The sequence below is a fragment of the Gordionus sp. m RMFG-2023 genome, chromosome 3 (genome assembly GCF_954871325.1).
Source record: "Gordionus sp. m RMFG-2023 chromosome 3, tfGorSpeb1-WG-v2, whole genome shotgun sequence".
Classification (NCBI taxonomy): domain Eukaryota; kingdom Metazoa; phylum Nematomorpha; class Gordioida; order Chordodea; family Parachordodidae; genus Gordionus; species Gordionus sp. m RMFG-2023.
This window is the reverse complement of record NC_088777.1, coordinates 33,507,525-33,519,515: the sequence shown is the minus strand read 5'-3', so window position 1 is coordinate 33,519,515 and position 11,991 is coordinate 33,507,525. Positions and strand designations below refer to the sequence as shown.

Here is an 11,991-nt window from a genome sequence, read left to right as displayed (position 1 = left end):
TTACCCAAACTTTACAACTAAATTGCCCAGACAGCTTTTCAGTAAAGCACATAATAATAGGGGATCTACATAGGCTAGAAGTTTCCAAAATGAATATTGGGCATAATCATGATTTGGGTATATATTTTTAAGATACAATTTTTATTTATTAATTTAGATTATAATTTATACATGCGTTTACCTAAGCAATGTAAAATAAATGATGAATCAAGATCATTAATTGTTAAGTGCTTAGAATATAATGCTTCAATTCCTAAAATAAAATATGACTTCCAAAAAAAAGGAATTTATGCTACAAATCGTGATTTATATAATATAAAAAAGAAAATACTATATCAACCAGGGGACTCTGAGCTCATGGATGTTATCAACTTATTAAAAAATCAAAGCCCTGATAATATCAAAATAGTTTATGAAAATAATAGCCTTCAGGGTATATATTACCAGACCCCAAATATGAAGGAATACTTTAGTGCATTTCCAGAGATTCTCCTTGTTGATGCAACTTATAAATTAAATTATTATCAAATGCCAGTATTTACTCTCTTTGTTATTGATGGCGAAGAACAAACGAGATTTGCTGCTATCTGGATAGTCAAATCTGAGAATTATTTAATTGTTAAAAATATGTGTGATTTATTTAAATCGTACAATGATAATAATAACAAAATTAAAGTAATAATCGCAGACAAAGACTTTGCTGATAGGCATGCCTATAGAGAAGCCTTTCCTATGGCCTCTCTTGAAATATGTATATTTTATGTTCAACAAACATTTATTAGAGAAATAACTGCTAAAAAGAGAAATATAAATTCTACACAAGTAAAAATTGTGCTAAATTTATTGAAAAAAATGATATATTCAAAAAACAGAAGAGCATTATTGGGAAATATATAATTCATTGGTTGCATTAAATTTTCCAGATGTGGAAGAATATTTTAATAATAATTGGTATAACATTCGGTATCGGTCCGATTCATTTTTCTTTCTTTTGTCATCAAACCATTTGGAGTCAAATGGCAAATTATTTTTCCTAAATTATAAAATTATATTTTTGTAGAAAATTCTAAAATTAATATCGGCGCTTGGAATCGGAATCTTTCTCGCATCCTTACAATAGAGTAGACATAAATAAAGCCAAGAAAATTCTAAAATTATAAATACAGTACCTCAAGGCAAAGGTAATCATAAATAAAGCCAAGAAAATTCTAAAATTATAAATACAGTACCTCAAGGCAAAGGTAATCATAAATAAAGCCAAGAAAATTCTAAAATTATAAATACAGTACCTCAAGGCAAAGGTAATTGGTTTTAATTAATATTTACATACACATTTTTGTTGAAAATTCTAAAATTAAGACGAAACCAAGCTAATATTAAATATAAATACAGTACCTCAAGGCAAAGGTAATTGGTTTTAATTAATATTTACATACACATTTTTGTAGAAAATTATAAAATAGACTAAACCTCAAAAGCTAATTACATACCATTTTTGTAGAAAATTATAAAATAAAGACTAAACCTCAAAAGCTATTTACATACCATTTTTGTAAAAAATTATAAAATAAAGACTAAACCTCAAAAGGTATTTACATACCATTTTTGTAGAAAATTATAAAATAAAGACTAAACCTCAAAAGCTATTTATATACCATTTTTGTAGAAAATTATAAAATAATGACTAAACCTTAAAAGCTATTTACATACCATTTTTGTAGAAAATTATAAAATAAAGACTAAACCTCGAAAGCTATTTATATACCATTTTTGTAGAAAATTATAAAATAAAGACTAAACCTCAAAAGCTATTTATATACCATTTTTGTAGAAAATTATAAAATAAAGACTAAACCTTAAAAGCTATTTACATACCATTTTTGTAGAAAATTATAAAATAAAGACTAAACCTCAAAAGCTATTTACAAACCATTTTTGTAGAAAATTATAAAATAAAGACTAAACCTTAAAAGCTAATATCAAATATAAATACCTCAAGGCAAAGGTAATTGGTTTTAATTAATATTTACATATTAGTTTTAGTAAGATTCTATCTTAGTATTTGCAAGATTATATCTTAGTATTAGCAAGATTCTATATTATTAGAATATATTTTTCTGAACAAGGCCAAGGTAATTGGTTTTAATGATGTATGGCAAATTTTTTTTTCTAAAATTTATCATATATCTTTTATAATTTTAACAGCATTTGAACACATGGATAAAATTAGAAATATTTATATTTTCTAAGAAATAGAACATTAGAAGAACAATAATTATTTTAAGTGGAAGAAGAGGAAGTATTTTACAAAATTATTTTTAAATTTTATTATAAATATTTAATCAAATTTTTCTTAATATATTTTTATTTAAGTCACGACATTAGTGCCTCCTTTGATAAATCCTCGACAAGAAGTTGGAGACAGTGATGTGGGAATTTCTGGGAACTTGTTGGAAGAAAGTCAAATGTTCAATCCTCCACAAGAAGTTGGAGACAGTGATATGGGGATAATTTGTACTTTAAGTTTATTCATAATTGCATAATGCTCTTTAGATTTATCAGGATGGTGGTGAATATGTTTCAATGTAAATTTCATTTTATTACAAATTCAATTGTTTTTTAGATATTTTTATTATTAATTGTAAAAAATGCTAACATATAAAAATTGAATTTATTATTCTTTGGGAAAGTAAAATTATATTGGAAGTTCTATATTTATATTGAGATTGAATGGTGTTATATCTGTGAGGAAAAGATTGGTGAAAAGGACATCTTTTCCATCTATGAAATTTTTTTCTCCATATTAATTAAGTTGTTGTTGTTTTAAAATGTCATATTACTATTTATTATATTTTAATAAAGGATATTTTAAATTTTATTGTCATTTGAGAAAATCCATAATTTATAAAATTTGTAACATAAAATTTTATTATTCAAATTTTTTTGTATCATGTCCATCCAAACAAGTATAAGGAAGGAGATAATTGATAAAAGAAATACAAAATTTAAATTTTGAATCCTTATTTTATTCAAATAATCATTTTTGAATATATATTGCTGATTTTTTTAACTAAAACAATTGATTAATTTATTATTAGACTTTTATATGTCTTGGTTAATCATAGGTTTTAATTAAATAGATTAATAAATTAATCCGGTAACCGATAGATGTTCAACCCTAAGTATGATCAGAATAAAAATTATAAAATTTGCCTTCTAAAATATAAATATTTATATATTAATTTGTGCTGTAAAGTAATGTAAAAAAAAGTAACGTAGTTACTAACGTTGTAACCTTGAATTTTATTCATAAAAATATCTATTTCAGAGATGATTATAAGCAGTGAATATTATATATTTCAAATCTTACAATTATTATTTTGCTTATCAAATTTTTTTTAAATTTACAGATAAGAAATTATTAAAATATATATAAATGATATATAAAAAAATAAGTTATATTATTCAAATGAAACAATATGTTCTCCAAGAAAAAATTAGGTAAGTCTCTTCTCTCTTTTAAAAAATCACATAAATTTTTCAAAATATTTTGTTTTGTTTGGTATCTACGATTTTTTTTGGGAGTGTATGTCTGAATCCTCCATTGGCCGATTTGTCCAGGTCGACTGTTATTTCCATCATCATCTTTTCAAAATATTTTGTTTTATATGTTATCTACGATTTTTTAGGAGTGTATGCCTGATTCCTCCAATGGCCGATTTGTCCAAGTCGACGGCTATTTCCATCATCATCTTTTCAATTAGTTCCTATATCTTAGGTTTTTTGTGGAAAATTTATCATGTTTTCTTTCTTTTCCTGGAAATTATTTTCCTCTTACGATTATTTTTATTCATAATAAAATAGTGGCGCCACTATGGGTAGGGTAAAGAGTATGTTTACAGAATAATTTTTTTTTTAAAGTTAGGTTTGTACTTACTTTTTGCATGATTATTTTTCTGAATTAATTTTTGGCTCCTGTATTTTTCTTTTCTTGGCCTGTATATACTTATGTATTTTTAGGGGGAAGATTCGGTGTAGGTGATACGCTTGTGGTTTTTTTGAGTGAACCATAAAAATTTTTTCCATGCAACAGGATGTGATGGCTATAGCTCAATAACCCTTTAATTTCTATGGTCTTAGTTTTTTGGGTAGTTACTTAGGTAGGATTTGTTCCATCCCACTGCAGTAGTTCCGCTCTCCCATATTTTATTGAAAGAGGGCAAATAGGTAGCGATATCGTTATAAGTGCTATTTTTGGTTTTTCTGCTGTGATATTATCTAGTCCCGGAGCTTTGTTTTTCTTAGTCTTTGACAATTTCTTATTTCATTTATGGAGAAACCAGTCATCAGGGGGCGGCGAGGTTTTGTAATTATGTTTGTTGGTAGAGTCTTTCTATGAGTAATAGACTATCATATAACAATCAAGCCATAATGCCTTTTGTTGATCCTGACCAACAATTACTTTTCCATTTCCTAAACTTACGGAGCTGGTTCCCTATTTTTGCGTCATAGTTCCTTTCTCTCATATCTTTATCATTATCAAAGACCTTTTCCGCTTTATAATCTATCTATCACTCCATAGAGTATTTTTGTTTCTCTGGAAAAAGAAAATAAAAAAAAACCTTTGTTGTGTGGTGTTTGTTGCTGGATAGTCATAGGCCTATTACTGTCTAGCTTTGCCTATTCACTGGAATTTTCACCTATTCAAACAATCTGCGGTAAACCCATTAGCTTTTTCTTATTTTCATGAATAAACTCTAATCTCAATTGATATGAACACATTCTCAATTATTGATAGTAATTATCAAGGCTTTACATTAGATGTTAAACTTAAAATTAGCCACCACCCACCCTTAAAGTAATTAAATTATTTTTGCAGTTCTGGGGTATAGGCTTTTGTGTTTGCCCATTTCTTTTTGTTTATTAGCCTATAGACGTTTAAGCAACAGTTCTCGGACTGTTGCGCGTACAAGTACGTGCGGCTTGCCCACAAACGTGTGAAGGGCTCCTCATCTTTCTCCCCTTAATTAACTATCCAGTTTGATGGATTTTTGAGGAAAACCTAGCGTTCTGTTGTATCCACAACCAGAGGGCGAAAACGCTTTTATCACGTATCACGTAAAGAATAAAAAAACATTTTTTTTTCTATATACAAACAGGCAACGCTGTCATTCCCTTAGTTGTGATGATTTAATGAAACATGTTATCTTATCCATATAAAATTATTTTCTTTGCAAAAATAATTAAAATAAAACACTTGGAGACAATTATTTTGTTTTATGTACGATTTCATATTTTAAGAAAAGAAAAATAAAGAAATAAAATTATCGATTTTCGTGTTTCAAGAGAAAAAAAAAATTGAAGTAAGTAAAAAAAACAGATACATTAAAACGTAGTTGTTTGTTGTTGTAATACCTGAGTGTTGTTTTGATAGTTAAGTAACTATATATAAACTAATAATTATATAAGATGATTTAACATAGTCTGGAAGAGAAAAAATAGTTAAATCAAACAAACAGCCAAAATCATCGCAATTTAAACAAATATTTGAATGCTTAGTTAGAAAATGGAATTAATGTAGAAAAAAATAATAAAGCCTACTAATTTATAATTAAATTTAAATGTATAATAAAATTTGAAAGATTAGTAAATGAGATTTATTTTTTCTTAGTTTACCCAAGAGTAGAACTTTGAACACAAACTTGGTTCGTAAATTTTACGACCAAGCAAATTAACAACACTTGTGCCAATCATTTTTAAATTTTAGACGCAACACGGCTCGAATTTTCTACAAGAGCTTGGAGGGGAAAAGTTACTTCAAAATATATTTTTTTATCTGCCTGATTGATTAAATTTGAGGAGGCATCTTATAATATTCGTTTTTCTCTCCCTTTTCTCATTATATACTATGTGTCCGCTTTAGACTCAAAATATTTAAAAAATAAAAACATTTAATTTTACTATAAAATTATTTATTTCTTATTACTGTTGACATTGAAATAACGATGTACACTCTAAAATTATTTTAAAAATTACATTTTCTAAGTGTAAGCTATTATGGAATATGGGGGCAATCTTCAAACTCTGCAGCCATTTTTAAGGGAAGCATGGGAAAGAAGGAAATTAATAGATAGTCATATTAAGGATAATTGCATATGACGACTCTTATGACATATCTGAATTACAAAGATTTTCAGATAAAGACAAGTCGTTCAATGCGCGTTTCTTTTTAAGGTAACCGTATCGGGTTCCCTTATTCAGATGTAACGAGTAACTGTAACGCGTTTCTTTTTTGTAGTAACGTTTACAGCACTAGAAGTAATTAAAAAAATTTAATATGATATACTGCTATCCACTTAAAGATCTTCATAAATATATACACATTCCACTAACTATGTTAAATTTATTTTTGGGTTCAGAAATTTCAGATTATTCTTTTATACCTAACAATTAACATAAGCCAGATAGTCTACATTCTGTTATTAACAATAATCATTTATATTAATTAATTATTATTGTTAATATGACCGATTAATACTAACCTTTAAATTGTTTTTTTTATGTTGATATAAATTGATTTTTTTATAAATTGTGTAGATTGATTTTTATTATATAAATTTTTATATATTAATATGAAAATTATTATATAAACCTGATTTTTTTAGTTTGATAAAGAAAATGTAAAATTTTAAAATTATATAAAATTAAATTAATAATTTAAAATAAAATAAACAATCTTTATATTAGAAAACTTTATGGTTACATTTTTTTATTTAGAAAACTCGTATCATTACATCATTTATCCTAAAAAACTTTATTAATTATAAATTAACCAATTATTTTAGCGAATTTAAATACATTCTTCCTATATTTTATTTTATATTAGTTTATATATATTTAAGGTTTTTAATAATACTTTATTTATATATTTAAATATTACTTTTTAAATATTTTATAATATATTGCATAAATTATCATATAACGATTTTAATTATTTATATTTAAATATTTCTTTATATATAATTTAATATTACCTTATATATATATTTAAATATTACTTTATATATATATATATTTAAATATTACTTTATATATAATTTAATATTACGTTATATTTATATTTAAATATTACTTTATATATATATTTAAATATTACTTTAGATATATTTAAATATTTTATAATATATTGCACAAATTATCATATAAATATTTTAATTATTTTAAATATTTCTTTATATATAATTTAATATTACCTTATATATATATTTAAATATTACTTTATATATATATATTTAAATATTACTTTAGATATGTATAATTATTTATTAAATATTACTTTATATATAATTTAATATTTTAATTATTTATTAAATATTACTTTATATATAATTTAATATTACAAATATTAAATATTACTTTAGATATATTTAAATATTTTATATTTAGTTAAATATTCATAAATATATATTGCATAAATTATAATATAAATATTTTAAAATTTCTTAAATTTAAATGTTAAATGTGTCTTGTTTGTATTCACCATCCTTCTTTCATTTGACTCCAAACAGCTGTGGGAATATTTCGGCCCCGAACCTACCTAAACCTCTCATAATTTTTTCTGTATTTTTCAGGTTATTTAATTTCTTCATCTCTCAATTTTACCTCTTGATTTTGTCTTTCACCTTTTCTGTGAATTACTTACTTCACTGACTTCAGCTTTTATTTATCTTATTTTCTGACAAAACTGCATGGTTAACATTATCAATAGCTCTGTTATAATTCACAAATGTAAAGCAGAAGGGGGTTTTGTACTTAGTTTTTCTGCATGATTATTTTTCTAAATTAATTTTTGGATCCAGCATTTTCTTTTCTTGGCCTGTATATACTTATGTATTTTGGTGTGGGTGATATGCTTTTTTTCCATGCTATAGGATGTGATGGCTATAGCTCAATAAGCCTTAAATTTCTGTGGTCTTAGTTTTTTGGGTAGTTACTTAGATAGGATTTTGATCCATCCCACTGCAGTAGTTCCGCTCTCCCATATTCTATTAAATGAGGGCAAATAGGTAGCGATATTGTTATAGGTGCTATTTATTTTTTTTGGTATTTCTGCTGTGATATTATCTGGCCCTGGAGCTTTGCTTTTTCTTAGTGTTTTTTTCTTAGTCTTTGTTCACTTGTTATTTCATTTATGGAGAAACCAGTCGACAGGGGGGTGGCGAGGTTTGTAAATATGTTTTGTTGGTAGAGTCTTTCCGTGAGTGATAGACTATCATATAACAATCAAGCCAAAATGCCTTTTGTTAATCCTGGCCAACAATTACTTTTCCATTTCCTAAAACTTACGGAGCTGGTTCCTATTTCTGCGTCATAGTTTCCTTTCTCTCATATCTTTATCATTATCAAAGACCTTTTTCGCTATATAATCTATCTATCACTCCATAGAGTATTTTGTTTCTCTGGAAAAAGGAAAAAATAACCGTTTGTTGTGTGGTGTTCGTTGCTGGATAGTCATAAACCGATTACTGACTAGTTTTTGCCTATTCACTGGAATTTTCACCTATTTTAAACAATTTGTGGTAAACCCATTTAGCTTTTCCTTATTTTCATGAATAAATTCTAATCTCAATTGATATGAACACATTCTCAATTATTTGTTAGTAACTATCAAGGCTTACATTAGATGTTAAACTTAAAATTAGCCGCCACCCACCCTTAAAGTAATTAAATTATTTTGGCAGTTCATGGGTATAGGCTTTTGTTTTGCCCATTTCTTTTTGTTGATTAGCCTATAGGCGTTTAAGCAACAGTTCTCGGACTGTTGCGCGTACAAGTACGTGCGGCTTGCCCACAAACGTGTGAAGGGCTCCTCATTTTTTTCTCCCCTTAATTAACTATCCAGTTTGATGGATTTTTGAGGAAAACCTAGCGTAGCTCTGTTGTATCCACAACCAGAGGGCGAAAACGCTTTTATCACGTATCACGTAATTCAAAAATTTAGGGAATGACTAAAATACGCGTCCCCGAACCAAAAAAAAATTTTTTCGATAAAATATTTTTTTTTAATTTTTTTATTAATACCATTTTCTGAATCTCCTTGAAAAGCTAAACATGAATCTGCTTTTATTTTAAAAAATTTTGACCGGGGACGCGTAGTGTTTTTGAAAAAAAAAGTGATTTTTCAAAAAATCACTAAGTTATAAAATAGTTTAAAATATAATATTTACATATTCTGTATTCTTTTAATGAGCTAAATATGAATCTGTTTTGAATTTTAAAAAAAAACTGTATTTTGACCGGGGACGCGTAGGGACGCGTAGTTTAGCCAAAAAAAAAATTTTTTTTATTAATACCATTTTCTGAATCTCCTTGAAAAGCTAAACATGAATCTGCTTTTATTTTTAAAAAAAAACGGTTTTTTGACCGGGGACGCGTAGTGTTTTTGAAAAAAAAAGTGTTTTTTGAAAAAATCACTAAGTTATAAAATAATTTAAAATATAATATTTACATATTCTGTATTCTTTTAATGAGCTAAATATGAATCTGTTTTGATATTTTAAAAAAACTGTATTTTGACCGGGGACGCGTAGTTTAGCCAAAAAAAATTTTTTTTATTAATACCATTTTCTGAATCTCCTTGAAAAGCTAAACATGAATCTGCCTTTATTTTAAAATAAAACGGTTTTTTGACCGGGGACGCGTAGTGTTTTTGAAAAAAAAAGTGTTTTTTCAAAAAATCACTAAGTTATAAAATACTTTAAAATATAATATTTACATATTCTGTATTCTTTTAATGAGTTAAATATGAATCTGTTTTTATTTTTTAAAAAAAACTGTATTTTGACCGGGGACGCGTAGGGACGCGTAGTTTATTTTTTAAAAAAATAAATTTTTATAAATTTTATATAGTTACCGTTTTTTTTAAATTAAAAAAAACATTTTCTAACTTATCTTATAAAGCTTAATAAGATTTCCTATTAATAATAATAAAAGTAAGTCGTTTTGACCGGGGTAGCGTAGGGACGCGTAGTTTTCGGGGACGCGTATTTTAGTCATTCCCAAAATTTATAAGATGACTGATAAAAATAATATACTTACTACTAATATTAATCAAAATGATATCGATGGCACTAGAATTAATCATATTATCAATGAAAAAAAATTCTATCATCTGAAAAAAAATTCAGAAAAGTAAAGGATATAATGCAAAATATATCATCATTATCATCTCAGATGAATCAAAATGCATTTAACAAAATATATACACTTAAAATATGTATATAAAGATATATGTCAGCCTATTGCTAAAATTATTGAACAATTTGAATATGCTATCAATATATTTAATCCAACATCAGGGTTTAAATTTAATGACATGGGTAATCATTTTTTTTTAGAATTTATTAATAATTTTTTTTAATGAATTATAATATATTCTGTAAACTTTAGAAAATATATATAAAAGATGTTGAACAAAAACCAGAAAATCCACTGAAACAAGTTAGTGAAGTAAAAATCAACTTCAATAATATTAAAAATATTGAAATGCCAGAAAAAATGAGTCCAGGATATTTGAAAGACGCAAAGATGCTAAAAATATAAGAAAAGGTTTGATCTTTAAATTCATTTATATTATTTGTGAAAAGTAAAAGTGATGAAAAAGAAACAAATAAATAACATCAATATAATGGACAAAGAAAATAATCACAACTTTAAGCATATGATAGATATGAAAGGTTATATATTTTAGAGTTACATTGATATCACTTTTTTGGCTAAAAGCAAATATTGTTTATATGAGAAGCAAAAAATTTTTTTATGTCTTTACAATATATATTTTTTAGATACTAGTTTTCCCTCATCAATAAAAATTTTCACAAATAGTAAACCCTTGCAAACTCTTTCTGAAAACACAAGTATTTTTATATAAATTTTTATAATGCATAATATATTTTCAAGATTCTACCTTTACATTCATCAATGCAAACATTTATAGGTTATTATATATTGTTAGATTAGATTTTTAAATAAACTTTATTTAATTTTTTATATATATTATTTTTAGGATGTGCTAATGCTAAAAAGCACACTGCTGGCTCATCAGATAAGAATATAGTTATCCATTCTTGTAATTATGATAGACAAAAAGATTCTTTTAGTAATGAAATTACTTAATTATATTATTATCTAATGTTTTATTGTAGGGCCTCTATTAAATACAAATCAATTACAAAAAAAGATATTACCAGAGGATACTTCTGCGAAAACGAACAATGTACTCCACATTTCCTGTAAATAACTTTTATTATATATATACCTGATTATTTTATTTTAGTACTACCACATGGAACTAATATTAGGCCATTAAATCCTTTTAGTAATAGACCACTTTAATAATATTTAATATTTATTTCTTTAAGGGATTTTACCAAATAATATGCCCAAACTGACATTACCATTAAATAACACCACAAATGTCCCAACTTAAAATTTTTCTTTTGTGAAAGTTGGGAATATATCTACAAGCTCAAATCAAATTAGAAAGCTATCATTTTTTAAATAAAATATTTAATATTAATTTTTATATAATCAATAGTACAAATATTATTTTTTTATAAATTATATATCTTATAATAAAAAATGACCTTCAAAAAATATTTGTTTTATTGAGTCACTTCTAAATAATGCAATAATAAAGAACAGGGAAATTTTTTATGGGCTGCTTTACGTTATTTTGGCTATTTAGAAGGGTAAGATATAAAAAAAATTAAAGATGTTTTGGAAAATAAGGCAAGATTATAGGATTTGTGAATGAATTGATCAAAATGTAGACCAAATTTGCAAAACAATGAAAATAAAATTTTTAAATAAGATTTAAGAATACTATCATTTTGGTTTAATTTATGTGCTAAGAATAAAATTAAGATAAAGAAATTATAGTTAAAATTGAATCAAAGGTGATATTATTAAATTCAAATAAAATATATGATA

The 11,991-nt window shown here is 25.4% G+C and overlaps 1 protein-coding gene and 1 long non-coding RNA gene across 2 annotated transcripts; both read left to right on the top strand.

Moving 5' to 3' along the window:
* Positions 1-1,421: 1,421 nt before the first annotated feature.
* On the top strand, positions 1,422-2,878 carry LOC135925886 (uncharacterized). Its single transcript, XR_010571753.1, has 2 exons — positions 1,422-2,005; positions 2,374-2,878. It is a non-coding gene; the product is annotated as an uncharacterized LOC135925886 (long non-coding RNA).
* A 7,814-nt stretch (positions 2,879-10,692) lies between these two features.
* Positions 10,693-11,698, top strand: LOC135927176 (uncharacterized). Its single transcript, XM_065463130.1, has 7 exons — positions 10,693-10,736; positions 10,845-10,916; positions 10,960-10,996; positions 11,066-11,158; positions 11,205-11,291; positions 11,336-11,377; positions 11,421-11,698. Exons 3-7 carry the CDS (start codon positions 10,981-10,983, stop codon positions 11,486-11,488), a joined length of 306 nt encoding a protein of 101 aa, XP_065319202.1. The 5' UTR covers positions 10,693-10,736; positions 10,845-10,916; positions 10,960-10,980; the 3' UTR covers positions 11,489-11,698.
* The last annotated feature ends 293 nt before the right edge of the window (positions 11,699-11,991 follow it).